The sequence below is a fragment of the Syngnathoides biaculeatus genome, chromosome 1 (assembly GCF_019802595.1).
Source record: "Syngnathoides biaculeatus isolate LvHL_M chromosome 1, ASM1980259v1, whole genome shotgun sequence".
In the NCBI taxonomy this organism is placed as follows: Eukaryota; Metazoa; Chordata; class Actinopteri; order Syngnathiformes; family Syngnathidae; genus Syngnathoides; species Syngnathoides biaculeatus.
Genome location: NC_084640.1, coordinates 10,994,482 through 11,013,700, shown reverse-complemented (window position 1 = coordinate 11,013,700; position 19,219 = coordinate 10,994,482). Strand labels below are relative to the sequence as shown.

The 19,219-nt window shown below is 42.4% G+C and overlaps 2 protein-coding genes across 2 annotated transcripts; both read right to left on the bottom strand.

The window, feature by feature from the left end:
- Nucleotides 1–445: 445 nt before the first annotated feature.
- Nucleotides 446–7,445, bottom strand: srd5a1 (steroid-5-alpha-reductase, alpha polypeptide 1 (3-oxo-5 alpha-steroid delta 4-dehydrogenase alpha 1)). The gene is made up of 5 exons (XM_061815823.1): nt 6,697–7,445; nt 5,099–5,265; nt 4,503–4,604; nt 3,719–3,869; nt 446–3,634 (listed from the first exon to the last, which is right to left on the bottom strand). Exons 1-5 carry the CDS (start codon nt 7,005–7,007, stop codon nt 3,568–3,570), a joined length of 798 nt encoding a protein of 265 aa, XP_061671807.1. The 5' UTR covers nt 7,008–7,445; the 3' UTR covers nt 446–3,567.
- Nucleotides 7,446–7,637: 192 nt separating this feature from the next.
- LOC133498659 (importin subunit alpha-7) lies at nt 7,638–18,016 on the bottom strand. Its single transcript, XM_061815814.1, has 14 exons — nt 17,737–18,016; nt 15,135–15,271; nt 14,944–15,036; nt 14,327–14,426; nt 14,152–14,246; nt 13,936–14,067; nt 13,776–13,864; nt 13,595–13,694; nt 13,181–13,344; nt 13,030–13,108; nt 12,482–12,607; nt 12,252–12,379; nt 11,992–12,176; nt 7,638–11,549 (listed from the first exon to the last, which is right to left on the bottom strand). Exons 1-14 carry the CDS (start codon nt 17,750–17,752, stop codon nt 11,362–11,364), a joined length of 1,632 nt encoding a protein of 543 aa, XP_061671798.1. The 5' UTR covers nt 17,753–18,016; the 3' UTR covers nt 7,638–11,361.
- Nucleotides 18,017–19,219: the final 1,203 nt, after the last annotated feature.

The following is a 19,219-nucleotide window of genomic DNA, read 5'->3' as shown; positions in this document are numbered from 1 at the left end:
AATAAATAGATTTTTTCCCTCAGTCACAACATCATTAAACGACTCTGACATAAGCGCGACCAATAATAAAACACATAGCCGGGAGTCAAAGCAACTGTTCCAACCCCCTTCCCCTTCGCCGTGCATGTTAAACCAACTAATGCGCTCCTTTTCAACACTGTAGGCGATGCAGCGCGTACAAGTACGACTACTGTGTTTGGAATCCAAGCACAAATCGCAGAATTTCAAGAATAAATTTCGTCCCCTATCGCCTGAAGACATTCGAAAGTCAACACATGGTCATGTAATACATTAACACAAAAAATATGTGACGTAATTGACCTTCAAACCGCCTTCTCTCTTTCACACTAAACAACTCAGTCCGTGTGTAAAAAAAATGATGAAGAACAATTTATTTGAGATACAATACATTCACAAATATTACGCACAAAGGCACAATCGTGGCTAAGAGCACATACTGATAATCGGGCCATTTTTCTTCTCTTCCAATCATAGTCAACGCAGGTCTGATTATTGGATATCTAAAAAAATATATCGTGAGCGATCATCCTACAGCATGGGGGGGGGGGGGGGGTGTCAAGAGTGATTTTTCCTAACCCTGATCAGCTCACAAAGCAATCATGAATGTTAGACTTGTTCCATATTCACAATCGCAAGGGAGACGTGTGTGGTGCAGCGTTTATAATTTTGACTACGCACAATAAAAACAGCATGCGCACACTTTAAACCTATTAAATATTTACAATTGCCAAGGAGATTTGCTTATGATTCTTGTGGAGATATGCTTAGGAGTGTTGTTGTGGTTATATTGAGTTGCGTACTCCACACACTACAAAAGCAGCATGTGCACACTTTCCCAGTTCCACTTTGTCACTTGTAGGCATAGATCCGTCCCAATTTAAATTAGGTGAAGATGTTACGTATTAAGATAGTGGCCTGAACTATTTGTCCCCTGTTGAGATGTGAAGATTGACTGAGAAAAAATGCAGATGGCAGTTTACACTTCATTCTGTATTGCCGCCGTCGAAAAGGTCACTTACAGTATATACAAGTTTTCCTATAAAATGAAGATAGTACCGTACCTCCAGCTGGGGTGAACAATACAGAGCAATGATGAGTGTGGTAAGGAAGTGAAGAAATGGGTCCAACTGGGGTGGAACAGTTGGCGGAAGGTGTCTGGTGTTCTGCGTGACAAAAGAGTCTACGCGAGGATGAAGGACAAAGTTTATAAAACAGCGGTGAAGTCGGCAATGATGTACGGATTAGAGTCGGTGGCACTGAAGAAACAACAGGAAGTAGAACTGGAGGTAGGAAAAATGAAGATTCTGAGGTTCTCGCTTGGACTGAGCAGGTTGGATAGGATTAGAAATGAGCTCATTAGAGGGACAGCAAGAGTTGGATGTTTTGGAGACAAGTTTAGAGAGAGCAGACTTCGATGGTTTGGACATGTCCAGAGGCGAGAGAGTGAGTATGTTGGTAGAAGGGTGCTGAGGATGGAGCTGCCAGGCAAAAGAGCGAGAGGAAGACCAAAGAAAAGTTTGATGGACGTTGTAAGGGAAGATAGGAGGACAGTGAGTGTTAAAGAGGAAGATTAGATGGAAAAAGATGACACGCTGTGGCGACCCCCCAACGGAACAAGCCGAAAGGAAAAGACCGTACCTCCAGCTGTGCTTTTCTTTTCTAAAGCTACAACATTAATTGTCATTTACGCGCAAGCTTCACGTTGCTCTTTACTTAGCGGCAGCCTCTCCTAACGCATCCACGATTGACAGCGCCGACCTCGACGGCGTTCATTTCAGGCGGGGCCGAGTTATCGAGAGCTTCATTTGCGACGGACGGGCCCAGCTACAGTTGTAGGACAGAAGCGTGCGTACGTTTCATTTTGTCTTTTTATGCTCACACGGTGATGTAAAACAAACCAAAAAAAAAAAAGATGTCATGGGATGAATTAAAGATCCCTTACTAATTGCTTCCAGTACAGTGGAGGTTAAATGATGACAGTAGTATGTCGAGTTTTTTTTTTTTTTGAACATTTTATGCCATACCCTACTGGTGCGATGAGTAAAACAAAGTTTTTATACCCAATGTGCAAAAATGGTTTTACAAGTGTCTTTCAAGGTCTTACAAGAGCATATCACTATATGGCCCTTAAATTGGATTTCAAGGCTATATAACAAATGCTTAAACGGCTGGCTGGTGAGGTAGACAAATATGAAATGTTAGCTCTGCTGTAAACGTGAGGATTCAATCGTTTTCATTACACAGTTTGAAGGGATTGAAAAACAAAAGAGCCTTAACAGATCTGAGATGCAGCTGAAAGAAGTCCCATACCTATTCCAAAGGTAGCAGTTATGTAAAAAAGTACGCGGGTGGACAAACGGAGGGAGTGCAACATTTATCCCCAGCGAAAAAAAACCCCCAAAGTCAATAAACTCCTGGATGCGCAGAAAAAATGGAACTGCTTCCCGCTTAGCTTATGTCACACGTCCATCAAAAAAGTGGTTGTCGAAATCAGTGACATAGTAAAAAAATACATACATTACTATATATAAAATAGAAAACATCCCATAAAGTGAACCCTCACTGCTGGGTCATCGTCAATACGACGAGCCCATATTATGGATTTTCAAGCTATCATTTCTAATGAGTTTTTAGCATATACAGGGAAGTTCGAATTTGAAGTTGCGTGCCTTCAATGTAGTGGGGTACCATAGGAAAAGAAATGAAAACTAATTGAAAAAAATCAAGAGGATAGAGAGGTAATATTTGCCTGCGAGGATGTATGTTGTTTCAAAGTTTATATTTCCCATAACATCCGTGCTAATTTCTGTTCGCTATGCTATGGCATTTTGAATTGTTTAAGCTAGTAGAATTTTGTTAAGAAAACCCATATGTTTCGGTTGAAAATGTTGGCCATCCATTTTCTTCGTTGCTTATCCTCACGAGGAGTGCTCGAGCCTATCCCAGCTGTCAACGGGCAGGAGGCGGGGGACACCCTGAACTGGTTGCCAGCCGATCGCAGGGCACATAGAGACAAACAGCCGCACTCACAATCACACCTAAGGGCAATTTAGAGTGTCCAATTAATGTTGCATGTTTTTGGGATGTGGGAGGAAACCGGAGTGCCCGGAGAAAACCTGCGCAGGCACGGGGAGAACATGCAAACCCCACACAGGCGGGGCCGGGATCGAACCCGGGCCCCAAGAACTGTGAGGCCAACGCTTTACCATCTAATCCACCGTGCGGCCATGGCCTAAAACAGACAATATTTAATTGTATTTTAGTTCATGTGCCAGTTTTAGAGTAAAATTCATCTGGGCGTGACAACTAACTATTTTAAAACCAGGACTCTTTGTCGCTTATTTGGAGAACTTTGCAAATAAGCACAGGAGCGAGGCACAAAGGAATAGTTTAAAAACTGTGTTATAATAAGTTTATACTCTATGGCACTTAGTGTGTTAAAACTATTTTTTTTTTTTGTCTCCTACAGCGCCAAAATTTCAGCTATCGCAGGTCTGGACCACATCCGCTGCAATTAACGGGGGGTTCGCTGTATTCGAGTCTTTTCTAAAGCAAAAAAGGGATCAATGCCTTCCTGTTTTTCGGGTAGTCTTCAAATTTAGCGAGATACCATCTGGAAAAAGCAAACACACGAGAACGTCTATTAATATTGCCCGCGAGCGAGGGACGCAACGGCCGAGCGCGTTTGTCCGGTTACTTGTGGTGGGCGCGAGCCCGGCTGCTGAGGACCACTGCGGTGAAGATGGCGAAGGCGGCGCTGTGAACAGATTGGCCCGCCAGAGCGAAGCCCGCCCATTCGGTTATCTCCCCGAAGAAGTTGGCGGCGGACACGTACTCGAACATTCCACCTGTGGGGGCGGCACGCCACACACGAATGCGCACTGAATCTATGCAGCGGAATAGAATGAAATGGACCATGCTACAGCTAACGTTACAGGGGACTGAAACAAAACAACAACTTTTTAACGGCTTGAATATAAATAACTGGATTTGATTTTTAGCAGAGCAGAAATTAGTTTTTAGATGTCTGCTAGCTGCTGAAAAATGAACCTTAACCCTTTCTAAACTGACCGTATTGCTTTGGCGCCATCTTGTAGCACCTTGGTGGCAAAGAACTGTGTTGAAGTGAAGGGAGGAGCTCTTTTCAAATAGGTGATCGCCCTTTCTAACAAAAATGCTGTGCTTTTCCGCCGTCTTGGAGCACGTATGGGCAATTTTAATTTTTTTTTTGGGGGGGGTGGCGATCAATTGCACAGATTTTGGCAGGCCTCGTTGTCTAAGGATGAGACAGGACCTGATTTCAGCAAGACAAAAAAATAGGGTGTGTAAACTAATATAACCCAAGGATCAATAATTATTAAGACACAAGGTAATGACTAAGTTGTGGGAAAAATGCATCATAAGTCTTCTTTCATAAAAAAAAAAAAAAGACTTCAAAGTAAGAGAAAGATCCCGGTTGTCGCGTGCCAAGACAATTCTACCTCTGGGGATCTTATATCCGCTCTCTCCGGGCCTCCTCAGATTCCTCAGGATGTGGTCAGAGTGTAAATTTGTCAGCCAGCCAAGCAGCCACAGCGTAGAGCCTGCAAAAAAAAAAAAAAAAAACAACAACAGCTGGTTCAGCAAAATATCAGACGGACACAAAACTTGAAAGCAGCCAAACAAACATGTTCTTGTCACAGAAATCATTCAGTGGTTGTACCTGTCGGACTTGACTAGCAAGTAGTAAAAGTCCCAAATGTGCATTTATTCATGATGACAAGCATTTAGACTGCTTAAGGGATCCAAACGAACTGCATAAAGTCACTTGAAACTCTTGAACTAATAATTCACGAGTAATTAATGAATAACATTTACATTTAAAGCAATAGAATGAAGCTAGCACCGAAACATAAAACCTGTTTAAATTCTTTTCTTCAAGTACAGTGCAGTTCGGTTGTATTTAGCTTTCAACTGGAATATAACTTAAGCGTGTCAATGTGAAATACTTCTTTTTAATCAACATCAATGCTGTATTATGTATGTATATACATTCATTCCACTTGCCACCCAACAAGGCCTGAAATGTGCCACGTACCTGCAATAAAGCAAGGATGCGTCACCCAGTCCGCAGGATACTCGGCGTAGTGGCTCAGGTATCTGATCTGCATGAATCCATTATAGATGCAAAAAACGACAGCCAGGACAAAGGAGACAAATGGCGTCGGTTTACCTCCTCTGATTAAAAATGGATAAATAAGTGATCTGCAACAACAACAAAATAATAATCAAACATGCAATTAGTGTTTAAGTAACCATCATAAATACAGAATCGTGCTGTGGTATATATAGTGAAGGCTAGCAGGACATTTTTTCAAGTACAGTACATTTTTTGCATGTGAGAATTTGTTGTCCAACGACCAAAATAAATCTCCTCCAATCTCCACCACTGATCTAAATAAAAACAACAACAACAAAAAAAAAGCTGGATGGCTCACTGGCCACCCAAACAGAAGTTGCCATCCGCCATCTTGATACTCCCAAAACATCCACGCCGACCTGTGCAGCGACAGCGATGAACTGCGTTAATCTCCAGTTTCGTGGCTGTGAGAAAACATTTAGATGTACAAGATTTACTTTGAGACTGTTAAAGTTTGTTTGTAAAGTTTTTTTTTTTTATTTTCTGATGAGCTTAATATTCACTTGAACAAAGTTTTGTTTACAGTGGTTGTTGTTCACTCTCTGCTTCACCTTTGTAGGCCGACGGTTTTTCGCGAAAAAGCGATGTCACTATTTTCCCAAACTTCATCAGTATATAAGCAAGAAAACACTTTTTCTGTGAAATTTTTGATGAATTTCTTAATACAGAACTCTGCAAATTGAATTTGATTTTCAAATGGAAGGAAACAAGTTGAAATTGTCTTTCTGAAATAGGACGTCGCAGAGACAACCAATGAACAATGCGTTTTGCATGTATTTTCCCATTGCGAGTCCTTATTTCCAAAAATATATCAAACTGATTGACCTAAAATTGAATGTTTTCATGACAAAAAATGCTTAGATTTTTGCTATGTTATGATGATAGTGCTTCACAGCGTATTTTGGGAAAAGTTAACATGTCATAGGTAATATGCAAGGTTTCTTGGTAGTCATGGTGCTGTCTTTGCTTTGCACTTTGTCTTTTTTGACTTACCAAGTGAAATTAAAAATCCTTCAGGTTACCAGAACTGAAAAAATGTAGAGCTCAGACGACCAGTTTTAATTCCACCATAATCCAACCTTTAAACCATGTCCTCCACACCTTTTGGGAGTACCAAGATGGCGGCCAACTGGCTTCAACCAATCGACGTACTGCTCGATGTGTCTGCGCCATCCAGTCTTTTTTTTTTTTTTTTCTCGATCAGTGCTCCACATGCACAGGTCCTTGGCCCCCAAGATGCCATTTGAGGGCACCAATGCAAGATTTTCATGAGACGTGGCTTTGGTCTGAGCATAAACATAAACAGTAAATAGGTGAATTTTTAGTGAATGACGCAGGGTGGGGACCCCCCCCCCCGTGGGGACCCCCCCCACCCCTAAAAACCGCAAAAGTGGGGTTCACTTGTGCAACCGCTGAGTGCATCTTCGCGGAAGCGACAAGCACGATCTTTCATTCAAGCGTCCAAGCATAAGGGGAAAATCCAGGTCTTTACCTACCTCTGTGAATAATGGCACAGAAACATGCCAATGAGCAACCGATTTGCAAGCAGGGAAGTCTTGGCCGAGGATGCCCACACGAGCAGACACACGGGCAGGAGGAAAGCAGGCAGCTCTTGGACAAACCAAGCCAGCTTGGGGTTCACCGGGAATCCGTACGCGCTCGAAGCGTACCGACCGTACGGCACGTTCACGAACAGCAAGGAAACGAACGTATACGCTGCCATTAAAATCATCAAGTAAGCCATGCAGTCCAACACGTACTGCTCTTCGGCCGAAGAAGAAAATAACGCCGATAGAAGGTTGTCCATTATGGCGGTGTGTGCAGGATGGAAAATAAAAAAAAAAAAATAAAGGGGTAAAAAAATACCGTGATTTTAGCTTAACGAGGATGTAAACATGTGCTACAACGTGCGCATTGACACACTGGGACCGAATTGTGGAGTCAACCAATCACATTGCATGAACTGATATGGTTTCCGAATTATCAGCCAATCAAATCGCGCGGGGTTGTATAGCTTATTTAACGTAGTGAGGTAACTAGTGTGAGTTCAAGACAACGTATGAAGTTTTAAAAAATATATAATACGTACAGTACCCGCTCATCCAGTTAAAAAAAACAAACTTGTCTGTAAATTTAGATTTACATTAACTCTTTTTAGCGTTCTTCATACCATATATAATCTAATAATAAAAAAATTGATACTAGTCGAGGTCTTCGTGATTTCGTCCGTCTAAAAGGGAGCCGCCATACTAGTCCACGATGGCGCTACTTCCGTATGTATGCCATTTAACGGCACCGATGCAACACTGACATCTGGTGGCTGACTTAAGTCAATTCAGCCGGAACAACTACCAAATAAACGATTCACGTTTAAAGTGTAGAAACAAAATATAAATCCACAAAAAAGGTGAAAGAAGTTGAGAAAACACAATGTATGCACAAAGCTTAATGTCTTTATTTTTTTTGCACAGTATATTCATTGAACATTTTCATATCTTAACATTTTCTTTACATTTCCCCCATGTTTTTTTGTTTGTTTCATGTTCATGTTTGTGTGTTATGTTCAGTTGAAAGTGTTTCTTGTCACTCATTCATACCGTCGGTTAAGTCGAGTCGAGTCACAGTTTATAAAGATGGGTCGGAGTTGGGAGCAAATGGAAGGGAGACAAAAAAAAAAAGGATTAGAGGAAATAAATACACAAAAAAAGAAATGAGAAGGACCAAAGCAGACAAGATGAGGACTGGTCAGTGATGTCGCATATATGAAAAGTTGTAGAGAAACATTGTAAACATTTGTAGCGCAGTACATTACATGCTGTTGGACTTTTGATACAGATGGCAACACTTTCCAGGACGGAAGACATAAAACATTAAGAGTTGGGATTTTCCGTGATTCCACCTGGAACATGATTTCCTGATTACTAGGCAGCTTTTTCTTTTTTTCCCATTTTGAACTCTAAACACCATTATCCAAAAATATATCTCAGAATATCCCGCTCAGGAAAAAGCTGAAAAAGGCTTCCTGCTGGCTGCGTCGTGCCTATTTATTTTTTTTTCCTGCCACATATTCCAAATGAGGCTTTTTTTGTCCACTTCTCAGAAGTGAGTAGAATTGCATGTGAATCCCTGTCAATGTATCACAACATACATATAATTAATACCTTTTCACACAGGGGTGGGTGACCACTTCGGGCCTGGATTTTAAATTTTGAGCCCTCATTTACATATGAGCCACCCATAACTTCTCAATTATACATTACGAGCATGTTTTGAGGCTCAAACAAATTGACCAGATCAATTGCTCTGTGGCACACATGCCGTCGGTTCCCCCACCCCTGTTCGAATGTAAATCGCCATGAAATCTCAATGTCAGATATTTCTCAGCGTAGAGGAAAAAAAAAAAAAAAAAAATCAAGTATGAGAGGAAGTCATGTTTGCTTCCCCGAGTGCCTGATTGTTGGACATTTATTGCAGTCTCGCGGGTTGGCAGCCGCTTGATTGACCGACTCCCTTCAAAGTCAAACGCGAGTCGATCAATCAGAGAGGGACTTTGAATGGATATATCTCAGCCTTCGATTTCGGGAAAGGAACTTTGGTAAACAAAGGTCGGTACCTGAAACCCTCCACTTGCGGACAATACACATCACCCAAGTAACAGCCACGTCAGAGCGATTTCCTGGGGCTCGGCTAAATGCAAAGTGAAACCCATCTATAGACTAATTGTAAGCAGGTGGAGAGCAGTTAAATGCATCAGGATCACACAGGACACTTGTTAATCAGGTGCCCGCAGAAAGGAAAGCCACCTTTTTATTTTCTTTTTTTGATAATGGCAAAAATAATTACTTAAAAAAAAAAAAAAGAAGGAAAATAGAGCAGCAATGTTTTTTGCACAGTATGTGTGCACATTCAAGTAAATAAAAGATAATATATATAAAAAGAAAAAAAAATAGAGGTCAAAGACATAAGAATATCCAGTCTTTGTTGGTCAGATTGGCACTTTTGTGAATAGGAGTGCAGTTTAGTGGAATACAACGCTTGGTTTATTTCCCCTCGACAATTATTAGCGCACACAGTGCTGTAATTGCTGTGAAACTGAACTCTCGATAAATCCTGCTCCACATCTGTCAGGTAGAGGAGGTAAAGTAAGCCGTCGATGCTCAATTTATTGTACTTTCACCTCGGAAAAACGGGGACAGGGAACCTGGTCCCACCCCTGTTCTATGCGTCGTTTTTAAAGAGCGCACATGCTCTGTGGAGAACATCGAGAAGAGTTTGTGATACACTGAGTGGTGCTACCGGAAATGAAAACACAATCACGAGTATTGGGAGAGTCATCTTTGTCTGTCCACGGAACACAGAGGCTCCGGCACACCGATCGAGGACGAAGCGAGCGCTTCTTCGCAGTGCCGCTCAGTCAAAACATCACACGGGCTCGCACGGAGCAGAAGTAGCGATGGGGTCGTATACTTGACCCCCCCCACGTCGGAAATTGAAACCATCCAAAAGTCTCAGTGGCTACCAGCAATCACCAAAAAAAAAAAAAAGTTTCCATGTGTTCCTTCATACCTTGCAATATGACAAAGTTCGGCCGGAACAGTCATAATATTGCAAAATTATTTTGGGGGAAATATTTTGGGATTCAAATAGGGTCGAGATTTAGAGATTCTGAGCTCTAATGGGGGCAGTATTAAGGCCACACTGGAAAGAAACCCTGTTAGTTAAATTTCATCATAAATTGAGGAGGGGGGGGAACACCATTACACTACAACAAAGAGATTTCCATCAATTTAGACAATTAAAAAAAAAAGCATAATGTTTTTACATGGTTATTTTTTGTGTATGGCAAAATTCCCAGATGTCCACAAATGGAATAGTATATATGCTCCTTTATGCAGAGATCTGACACATATTCAGTGTGTCCTATCATAAGATTGTCAACAGTCTAATAATCCCCCCCTCAACCACTGTAGCCTTAATACACAGTTGTACTTTCAGACCCAAAATTTTGGCTTCAACTATAAAAAGTTGCAAAAATGTCCTGGAAAGGGGAAAAAAAAAAAAGAAATCCAAAACTGAAACTATAGACAATGGAAACTTATTTTTGTTTTGCTTGCTAATAGCCACTTATCTGTGTGATGTGCAGTGTTTTCAAGTGTTGAATGCAAGTGTGGGTGTGTGTATGTGTGCATGCATTCAAACAAATACATTAATAATCAAATGGAAGGGAAAAAAAAAAAAAAAAAAAAAAAAAAAAAAAAGGGACTATAACTTCGAACGGCGCGCGGACATCCCGTGCCGACTGGCTACGCAACAGCAGGGTTACATTAGAACCATGCAAATGCTTCTCCGTCCCACCTAAGTGATGCATAAGACCTTTCAAAAGCTATACATCCTCTAGTACTACGTAGTACATGACAACACCACTTCTACTCAATCATGACTGCTTCCTGCCGAGTGAGGCACGGGATTGTGCGGAGACAGCGACGAAACCGGGAGGCATATCTCGGAATTGTCACCTTCCTATATCCGCTCATCTAAATATACATTTGCTTTTATTGCAGCTACCACGCCCAGATTTTTCCATGTTAGATCACCTCACAATTCTAATGTAATCCTATTAATAACACAGCACACGACGGGCATTTGAACACCAACTAAACCGCCTGCAGGAACCCTGAATTTTCATCTAACAATCTCAACTCGAGCCTTTTAACATTTTCTCCTGCCTACTTACACAAAAAAAAAAATCCCAGTTTAAAAAACAAAAACGGATCAGGGTCTGAACCCCCTCCTGCAATGGATTACCTAAATTCCTTCCCCAAGTCTCGCAGACTAGTACTTTCCATAAAAGAAATATATCTATCTATATATATTTGAGGGGAGAACTTAAAAGGGAAAATAAATTTCGAAAGTACATTTGTTTAATTGCACTGTCAGGATGTCAGGCTGACATCAAGGAGGTGGGCGTCTCAAAAACAGGAATGGAATTTCAAAAGTCTCCGAATCATCATCATCATGCCTCCCATGAAGATAGCCACAAAGCCGGTGGCAGAAAGGTGTGTGTGCGGGCTTTAAGTCAGAGTACTGCGACGGAGACCAGAGGTGTGACATCAAAACACTGTGCCCCCCCACTATCACATGGATGAGCGTGAACCTTATTCTTATAGTTGGAAGCCCTCCATGGGCGCCTCCTGCTGGGGGAACAGGAACTGCTGGTTGTCCTGATCCACCTGAGGGGCCAGGCTGCTGTCCTCGTCCTCCACCCCAAAGTAGTGCTCGATCAGGTCGAAGGCTTTCTGATAGATGTCCTGGTTCTCGTGACTCTGGAGGAACTCGATCTTGTCCAGACCTGAACGGCACAAACAAGAATCAAGTTGGTACGATTGTAAACTGGAGAGATACAGGACCAGAATTTTGCAACCATCCATTTCCTGCACTGCTTATCCTCACTAGGGTTGTGGGAGGGGTGGAGCGTAGCTCAGCAATGTTCGGGTGACAGGTGGGGTAAACCCTGACTGGTGGGCAGGCAATTGCAGACTTAGACGGTTGTATTGAAAGATGGCGTATGAGAATAAAGTTGTACATTTCAAAATGAAACATCTGACACCATACAACTGTACGTTTAACTCGTGGAAACATATCCATGTAAACTCTCCTGTGGCTTGAATATAGTCCAAGTTTGTGTCACGCGAGAAACAAAACGCCGTCACACTAGCTAGCTATCATGTTGAAGCTTTTTTTCTTTTTTAAAGTGAGTTGACATTCGTGGATTTGAAATTCCTGCTCAGTACCGTAAGCTTCTTCGATGAGGCTGCAGTACGGATTAATGCCCGTGCCGTGGTTCTCCTGCTTGGCTTCCTGCTCGCCCAGCCGGAGGATGTTCTCAAGGGCGTTGAGGGCCACCTGGACGATCTTAGAGTCCATTACCGTGAGGAGATCACAAAGCGGCTTTATGCAGCCCAGGTTGACCAGATACCTAAAGCACACACAACAGCAGATTAAAAAAACTTAATGAAAAGAAAAACTATCCCAAATTGAAATAAGTCTGGACCTGATCTGTTCTGGTGTTCCTCCCGAGGTGGCGTTGGAGATCGCCCATGCGGCCTCTTTCCTGGTCCTGAACTCTGCTTTTTGTAGAATTTCAATGAGCACCGGAAAGATGTTAGCATCAATGACAGTCTGCAAAAGAGGAAGGGAGGGAAAAAAAAAAAAAAAAAAAAAAATCAGAACCAAAGAAAAACTTAAAACCACCGAGTGACTAGTTTTGTAGTCATGTGCCACCTGTATCTGCGCTCGATTTCCAGCCGTAATGTTGGAGATGGTCCAGCAGGCTTCCTTGCGGATGGACTCTTTCACGTTGCTCAGTAGGTGCAGAAGACAGGGGAGGGCAGAGCAGTTCAACACCACCTTCGCACAGCAACGACAGATGAAAACTGAAGGGCAGCAACTCAAATATAATCCAAAAGCAGCATTTCCCAACCTTTGAGCCTAGACGCATTTTTTACATTAATAAATTCTAAACACCACAAAACGAAATGTTGACAAAAAATATATATTACAGTCTGACTGAAAAACTGGCATCGATGACAACATGTCACTGATAAATCAATATTGTTGAATGTAACCAATAAATTTGCACCACGAGCACGCATGCACCCACAATAGTCCATGACCAGCTGTCGCCACAGATCAAAATACCATCTTTGTTTTTAGGGACGCCTACTTTATTTCCCCCACAAGTAGAAGCTCGCAGTCGATTTAAATCGATATATAATTCATCTCAACGAGAAACGTTCAAACTTTTGGGGCCTTTCCCCTCAGACTCGCACCTGCGTCTGGATGTCATCTCCTGTTACAATGTTCCCCACAGCTCTCAAGGCAGGAGAGGCCACCCTGTAGTCGGTGTGCCTGCAAATAGAAGGCATTGCAGCAACAGGCTGGGAATAGAAATTGCGGGGCTGGTCGGTGGACCGGGCTTACATGAGCAGTTCGATGAGGCGCCTGCAGACCCCGGAGTCGATGACGGCCTGGATTTTGTCGTTGGGGCCGTCGGAGAGGTAGGACAGCGCCCAGCAGGCGTCTGCCAGCAAGTCTGGGTCGCTGCTAAAAAGAAGTCTGGACAGAACAGGCAGACAGGGCGACACCTAGAAATACACCAAGCAGAATAGACTTGGGATCAGGAACAATCTTTGACAGCACAAGCAATTTTACAAGTCAATAGCGTCATCAGTTCCACAAATAAGCATTCAAAGTACATACTGTAAAGAATAATATGTCATCATCTCTTTAAGGGCAGTTTTATTTACACTGCTCTTGTATTGGCACAGGTGAAACTAATAAAGTGTCCAGTAAGTTTACGTGAAATGCACATTCTTTTGGACTGATGATAAACACCATTTCAAATGCAGGGGGAGGGTTTTTTCCTCTGCAGAGATTAGACAGGGCCCACACAGCGTTCCTGGTCATGGTCAGTCTCGTGGATTTAGTCAGAAGCCTGCAACGGCAATGACAGACAAAGTTCAAGTGTTTCAATATGTATTTGAAAATTTGGAAAAAGGTTAAGTAGCTACTGTACACTAGTAGTGGTGGAAGGATGTTGCAGCTCAACACGTAGTCCCTGCACAAGGCGCTGTCACCTGCGATATTCCCCAGAGCCCACACAGCCTGAAGGACAACAACACAAAAACATGTAAATCTGGGCGACAACTGGCATGTCTACACAATAGACGCATTACCTGCTCCTGCACATCCTCAAAATCGGAATTCAGGAGTTCTATGAAGATGGGCACAGCTCCAGCCTCAATCACAGTCTTGGTCTGCATGGACGTGCCTGATGCGATGTTAGTCAGAGCCCAAGCGGCTTCGAACTGCAAAGACACACCGAGTGATATTAAACATATTCATCTGTTAAACCTTTATCCACATCCACCTATCGTGTTTTACACACTGACCTGTAGTGTGCAGTTGCTGCTCATCTTAAGGAACTCCACAAACCTCACAACGACTCCACTTGTGTTAATAACTTCATCAATAGGTGGGTTTGGCTCTAAAAATTAGCACAGGGAAAATGAGACTAAATTCTCTGTCGGTTCAGCTCACTTTCACATCACACCAGTTGCACAGTACCTTTAGAGAGAAGTTTCCTGAACTTTTGCGTGGTGGCGAGCTGAAGCTCAGGGTCCTCTGAGAAAAGCAATTCAACCATATCTCGAGTGATGACTCCTTCCTGCGACAACATATACAAGCACGCTGAGCACATTGACTACTCTTTACAAAACATACTATAGGATCCATCTTGACCTGTCATTTATTCTTCTTGAGACTCCACTTGCGCATAGGAAAAATACACATTTGAACTTTCTTACCCACCAAACAAGTGCAACAACAATTTAACAGTTAATTGTTCAATCAAAAAAAAAAAAATAGAATAGGAGAGCGCTGTTATATAGCATTGGATTATATTTATCCTAACGGACATTTGTTCTCAAGTTTTCCCGTTAAGGGTTGCAGGAAGTGCTGCATGAAGCTCCTCAATTCACACCAACAGTACTTAGGCACTAACACGTCACAAGATGGCACCAAAGCAACACTTTCATTGCAATGGCCCGAGAAAACAACTTTTGAAGCACTCTCACACGCTAAACTGCTGACCTAATGCCAAATTCTACAATTTCAAAAGGTCGTCTGCTTTATTCCCTGATGAAAAGAGACAAAAATAAAAGCCCAATGAAGCAAACACTTACTGTGACTGGTATGCTGAGTTGATAATCCACGAGGGGGCTCTCCAACATGCCTTCCTCTTCAGTGAGGACATCCACGTTCCTCCGTTTGCAGAGCTTGGAATAAAAAGGAGACAACTCTCACCTCTTCAATCTTTTTGTTTTTTTTTTAGTATTATACAGAAGGAAGACAAAGACATGAAGTTTCAGGGTACCTGTTGTTCTCGTTTTTGTTTCCTGAGCTGAATGCCTTCCTCCTCTCTCCTGCGCCTCATCTCCTCAGGGTTCAGCGCTTTGTTCTTATAGCGGTTCATCCTATAGTTGTTATCCTTGGCCGGACTGGCTGATGGCTCTGTCGAACCACAGACGAGTTACGACAAATTTTACTTTGAGAATACGACGGGGACAACGTTGACGCATCTGCAATAACGAGCTACTGTGGCGAAAATGTTGGTAAACAGGCATGGATATAAAAAGACCGTTAACACATTAGTTGGCCCCATGTGGACAGCTCAGCCTAAAAATACACACGTACGTACGTACACACAGTTTACAGAGTTAAATCGCAGAGTTTGCATAAAACGCTGCCCACCCAAGAGAAAGTGACCATTCTGAGCATGCGGCCAGCAGTCGAAACGGTGCCAACAATGAGGTTGGGCACATTGTGGTCCCATTATTTAGACACACACACGGACACACACACGGACACACACACACCATAAAAAGTGTATGCACATGGACACCGGATAAGTCAAAAAATATTTGGACAAGCGCAAGGTAGATACTATAAAAATAGTGTGGATACAGCACCATCAGATATGGAACAATACCACATTAACAATACAACTTTTGGGGAGCAGATCATTTATTTGTATTCAAAAATGCCCAACAAGGATTCAAAATGTTCTATAGCTGAGCTGCTATCAATTTTCTATTTTAGTCAATCAAGACAGAAAATATCTTTTTTCTTTAATATCCACCATTATGTTTGAATTAATAATGAGGTCCCATGTTTTTTCTCCTTTTAGGCCAAAACATATATGCTGTGCTCGGCCATTGCAAAGTTTATGCTACCGTTTCGAGGTTACTAGTCAACCATCCATCCATTTTTTTAGCCGCTAATCCTCACAAGAGTCAGGGGAGTGGTGGAGCCGATGGCAGCCATCTTTGGGCAGCCAATCACAGGCCACAGAGAAACAATCAACCAGTCACACTCACACCTAAGGGCAATTTAGAGTACCCAATTAATGCATGTTTTTGAGATGTGGAAAGAAACTGTTCTTAAAAAAAAAAAAAAAAAAAAAAAGTTACATGCACAATTTATCTATACAACACAGTAAGCCTAAATATGGGATACGGTCATCTTTGATAACTTTTGACTTCCTGTGTAAAACAAGGTCATATAATATTTTAACAAATTAATATATAACATATTTCTACAGTTGCTTTGTCCCAGTCTCCAGGAACGGAAGGATGTCCTTCACCAATTTTTTGCTGAATAGAAGTTGCTTGCCCACAACGCCGATTCCCAATCAGTAGGCTTTGGAGGATCATCAGGTGTTCTGCAGTAACTTATACAATTCTACTTAAATAGTCCCAAAACTCACGGTGGAGCAGTTGGAAAAGCGTTGGCCTCACAGTTCTTTGGACCCGGTCGATCCTGGACCCACCTGCGTGGAGTTTGCATGTTCTCCCCGTGCCTGTGTGGGTTTTCTCCGGGCACTCCGGTTTCCTCCCACATCCCCAAAACATGCAACATTAATTGGACACTCTAAATTTGCCACTAGGTGTGATTGTGAGTGCGGCTGATTGTCACTATGTGCCCTGTGATTGACTGTCAACCAGTTTAGGGTGTACCCCGCCTCCTGCTCTTGGACAGCTCCAGATACGCTCCAGCACTCCCCGCGACCCTTGTGAGGATAAGCGGCAAAGAAAATGGATGGAAGGTTCCAAAAGTATTTACTACAAACAATATACTGCATTTTTGTCCATCTCTTTGTGCCAGACAGATCAACTAAATTTAAATCGCTGTCCAGATGGCAGTATCAGATCCATAATGACCCTGTCCATCCACTTTTTGTGACTTATCTGACATTTATTTTCATGTAAATGATGTATTGGAAGAATAAAGGTTGGCTTTGGGAAAAACTGAACTACAGATTTCAGATTTAACAGCGTAGGGAAGGAAACTCCATCGTGAAACGAGGACCTCAAATTTAGACAGTGACCAATCAGAGTATGCCACACGGGGTATCTGGAGTTCTGTATTATGTAGTGTTGTAGTACAAAAAATAAAATAAAATAAATAAATTAATAAAAAAAAAAAGAGGATTTTGGGCCATGGTCGAGATTTTCACTTTTGTGGAGGGACTGTTAATTGCATAAGAGTTGTCAGCATTCTAGGTGTCACACGAACGAGTTGGTTTGAAACCGAGCCACTTGGAAAGACTCAACGAACGAGCAAACGTGTCAAACTGCTCAATGTTGAATTTAAAAATGACTCCAATGCACGAAAGAGCGACAGACGTGAAACGGGGATTATTTGAAACATTCCAGAGCCGAGGAAGGCTAGCATAACGTCAGCTAAGCTAATGTACGGGTGAGCAGCTACACGAGGGACTGCTGACACGCAAACGTACTTATATTAGCTAGTTTAATTTTGGGTTAACTGTAAAAACGGTGAATTCGTCAATAGCGCCCTGGTTGAGCTATAAAGTGCAGAAAGAAATTTTCACAAGCATTACCCCATGACGACTTAGCATACAGCGCAGCGTACGCCTGTCTATTTTAAACCAGTGGTAGTAAAAAATAACGTACCCATCGTGTTTTCCATGTGGTTTATCCGTACGACGCAGTGTATATGCTGGAGATGTTGACAACTTTGAGCCGCTGTCGTCCTACTTCTGTTGAACAATTTGCTCCGGTAACTTCAGCAATATGTCTGCCGGAGGCGGAACCATTAATATAACAACCGCTTCCTGCCACCAGAGGCCCACCTTATTCAACAATCTCCTCTAACGCACCAAAAAAAATATCACTATTTAGTTGTATTCAATCAATAATAAAGCTTGATTTTTAATATCTGTGGAGTTTCGGAGGATGTGTGTTGGAAATATGAGCAAAATGTTATCTTTTATTGAGGATAGGAGTGGCTCGCTGGATTAGTTCTCACCAAATCACGCGAGACTTCATTCAACCTGGAAATCCCGTTCAAAGGCGACAGTGACACTTGGTGGAAAAGTGAGAGAACTTTTCAAATGCAAATCGAGGACAGAAAAGAAATAAAACTTGATGAGTTATTATATTCTGCATTCATACAGTAACGACTGAAACGTTCTCAAAATGAAGCTGTGCTAGGCTGCTTGTTTTGCTCAACTGTTAGCACCCACCATGAATTCCACAGTAGCAGGAAGGGTCACTAGTTACATAACCCAAACACATCTCAGAGCCACAAAATAAAATGCTTGATGTACTGTTCTAATTTTAGCATTTGTTTTGGGCTTCCACGGTTTTTGTTTTTAAACTGTATATAATTAACTGTCTTGTATTTATTTGATTATTTATTTACCATGTACAGCACTTTCTTTGCAGTTGTTATTGCATAAAATTGAATTGATTTTACTGTTGATCCATCCATCCATTTTCTTGTGCTTATCGGCGGTTGTGTCACAAGGCAACAGCTTAAGCAGGGAAGCCCGGACATCCCTCTCCCCAGCCAGTTCGTCGAGCTCGTCCCAGCCCAGGCCAGGCCAGTGGAGGGATGAGCCCTCGTCCTGGTGGAATGTGCCCGGAACACCTTACCAGGGAGGGATCCCGGGGTCATCCTAACCCGATGCCCGAGCCACTTCGTCTGGCTCCTCTTGATGAGTATCAACCAGTCTATGTGTTTTGTGGACTTCGACTGTGTCCCTGACAGTCTTGTGGGGGATGCTCTTGGAATATGGGTTACCGTAACACCTGGTACGGCCATTTCAGTCCCTGTCATACGAGTGTCACAGTTTGGTCCGCCTTACCGGTGGGAAGTCATATTCATCCCTGGTCAAAGTTGGACTCTTCCAATTCTGTTTATTACTTTTATGGACAATGGAGAGAAATTTTAGTCACAGCCAAGGTGTTGAGGAGGTCCTGTTTGGTGACATCAGTATTATGTCTCTGGTTTTTGCAGATGATGTGGTTTTGATAGCTTCATCAACAGTGAATTCCAAGTCTTGCTGGAGCAGTTCACAGCAGAGTGAAAATCAACGCCTCCAAATCTGAGGCACGAGCTGTGGGTCATGACCGGGAGAACAACATGGTGGAA